Genomic DNA, 3,114 nt, shown 5'->3' with positions numbered 1-3,114 from the left:
AGAAGCCAATATCTGACAAATGTTGAAGTTTAATTGCCTCTTTCTTCATTACTCCATTAGCAACCAAAGATCCCATATTAACTATGGTAATGGAACATGTAAGGACAAGACTCTAAACAGCAGTAGCCAAACAAGAAAGGAAAAAAGTATTTAAAATTATTATTTCTAGCACCAGGGCAACTCTTACTGTACTAACAAATCAAATAAAAAAATCTTCACCATCAGTTGCCATAACACACTCTGCTTTATGTTACCAAGCTCAGCTATAGCGATTTTCTAGCAAACTAAAATTAAGAAATTATTTTCCCTTTTTTATTGCACTTTTCTCTTAGCTCTTGTTAAACAAACTATTACCTCTGTAGGCATTATCTGCCCTGCAATCATACAGTAGCATGAAGATGACAAGCCAGAGGTTGTAGAAGCTCCTCCTCTGGAGATATTTGAAACCCACCTGGATGTGATCCTGCGCAACCTGTTCTAGGTGAATCTGGTTTAGCAGGGGGGTTGGTCTAGATGATCTCCAGAGGTTATTTCCATTCCCAAACATTTTGTGATTCCGTAATTACACCTCAGACAGCCTTAGAGGTCACCAGTCCTGCTTTGCAGATACATGAAGTAAATGAGACCACAGGTTCAAGCTGTTAAGCAACAGAAGATGAACCTTACTGGGACAATAGGAAAGCATTAAGGATTTAGAATTGTCTTTACACTATGCTGATGGGGAAAAATAACTCTAAATAACTATACCCTCTTCTGGAAGCTCTGAATCATGAGCTTTCATTGTAGCCCTGTCTCCACTCTTGGATCTGATTCCTTGACATGCTGGAGATGTCTCTGCTGTGTTTGTAGGTCATTAAGATTGCAGCCCTTCAGGCTCACCCTTTTTGGGCAGAGACAGTTCCCTCCTCCCACCAATAACATGGTGTCCTGGGGTGACCATGCCCAAATTTCACCTATGCACAGCTTCTGCTAAAATGTCCAATGTTAGCACTAACATTGCTAACTAATTATTGGTAATTTTACAGTTTAGCTAACCTGAAATCTGCTCCATTCCTGCTGCCAAGGTAATTAAACCTCTTCCCTCACTAGCTCCAATTTCAATTAGAAGAAATACAGAGATTGTACTTAGTGCCATGTATCCCTTGGAAAAAACAAAAGTATTGAACTTCCATTTAAATAAAAAAATATATTTCATATTATTTGTGTAATCATTATTCATAATTATAAACAGCAAAATTTTGCAGTAAGAAGAGTTCCATTAAAAGTTTGCTTTTACTACTCCTGCATGAAAGCTATGCACGTGTTGAAGCCACTCAAGACTGCAGTGCTATAAATAGTGCACTATTGTTAGTGGATAAAAGATTAAACAAGTCTCACAGCACTGGAACACAGGACACTGTATTGAATGTTAAGCTCTGCCTGTTCTAAAAGTGAAAGGCAACATCAACTGATAGACTGATCTCTGGGTAAGACACACGGCTGGGAAGATAAGATCTCAGTCTGACTCTGCAGCTTCCCAACACAGCAGGAGTGGCAGCTGATCTTTCTGCCTCAGCAATGGCAGAAGCCGTCATAAGGCACTGGGTGGAAACTCCTGCACGATACCAGGAGCAATTTGTTGGTCAAGAGCTGGAAGCACACAAACTGAACCACCTTTTATATGCTTTGCCGGGCCCTGCCACCATGGCACCGAGCAACCAAAGGTGTGCCACAGAAAGCACGGCTGGGGCCGGGAAGAGCAGCCGGGAGGAGGAAAACACACACTTTCGGGTCCTGCTGGACGTTGTGCAGTTCCGCCCCGAAGATATCATTATCCAGACTTTCGAAGGCTGGCTCCTGATTAAAGCTCAGCATGGACCCAGGATGGATGAACATGGTTTCATATCCAGAAGCTTCACCAGACAATATAAATTACCTGACGGAGTCGAGAACAAAGACTTGTCTGCACTTTTCTGCCATGATGGCATTTTGGTTGTTGAAATGAAGAACTCGGTGGAAAAGAATTAGAACCATGTCTATAGCTATCGGTGAGGTAAAATCATTCTTAATGTAACAAAATAGTATCAGTCATGCAATGCTGTAGGGTGTAATAAGCATGTAGCTGTATTTATTAAAGAAAAGGACATTCTTTGCATATATGTTTCTGTATGCTCAGTTTACTGTTTGATGTGAAATGTTATACTGCTTGCCTCCAGCTATGCACAGGTTGAAAACCCAAGCTGTTTGAACAGTAGCAAACTTTGGCTAATCTCAGCAGGAGAAAAAAAAAATCTATTTGATAACATACTGTAAATAGAGCACAGTTTTGAGTTATGTAACAGAAATAATATTCCTAAGGAATAAGCATTTGTCATACATAGTCGTGAACATTAAAGAAAGAATGGACAAGCTGTGAATCTTATATAAATTTATGTACCAAAAAAATCTGTTTTCTAATATTTGATTAAATTATTCTCTCTGGAAAAGCACATGAACTGAAAGATACCATCAGGAGAAAAATCCCTATTTCCACAGTTCAAGCTTCTGTACAAAAAACTCTCAAGAGATTACTTTTTAGAAGTGTGTTGCATGTTTTAAACCATAAGAAAAAAAAGAATTTATTTGCTTGACGCTGCTTGAAAACACAATAAATAGAAATCACACTTTCTGTCAAAGTAATTTGAAAGAAAACCTTTAAAGACATTTTAGAAAATTGGTATTGTTTAACATAACAACTGAAGAAAAATTTTTTGCTTACAAAATGACCAAATTCTTCTTTTGAAACCTCAGTAATAAAAAGACCTTGCTCTTGTACAAATGCCTTTTTTCTTACACATTTTAGGTAGACTTGTTATTTAATCAGATGAGTATTTAATTGTCCGTGTTGCTGGACAATTTAGGCTGAAAACCCACAACATGGTCTACAAGAGCAAATTTTTCTGCCAATGATAATCCCCCTCTCCCCATAGGAACACAGGCTCTGCATGAATCTAATTTTAAATACAAGGGTTCCTTACTGCAGACACAGCTTTAGTATCTGTTCCAGCGTCTCACATTTCATAAGAGTGGCAAGATGAAAAAATATCCACCTCCTATATCTAGTATGTGGTCTACTCAATATTAAAAAGAAATAAT

The 3,114-nt window shown here is 38.3% G+C and overlaps 1 protein-coding gene across 1 annotated transcript; it reads left to right on the top strand.

Moving 5' to 3' along the window:
• The first annotated feature begins 1,405 nt into the window (after positions 1 to 1,405).
• On the top strand, positions 1,406 to 2,007 carry HSPB3 (heat shock protein family B (small) member 3). The gene is given in 2 exon segments (XM_062513735.1): positions 1,406 to 1,489; positions 1,492 to 2,007. Coding segments are annotated over 2 exon segments (600 nt in total).
• The last annotated feature ends 1,107 nt before the right edge of the window (positions 2,008 to 3,114 follow it).

Source organism: Cinclus cinclus, chromosome Z (assembly GCF_963662255.1).
Source record: "Cinclus cinclus chromosome Z, bCinCin1.1, whole genome shotgun sequence".
NCBI lineage: Eukaryota > Metazoa > Chordata > Aves > Passeriformes > Cinclidae > Cinclus > Cinclus cinclus.
The sequence above is the reverse complement of the archived record's forward strand: the minus strand, read 5'-3'. Positions and strand labels throughout refer to the sequence as shown.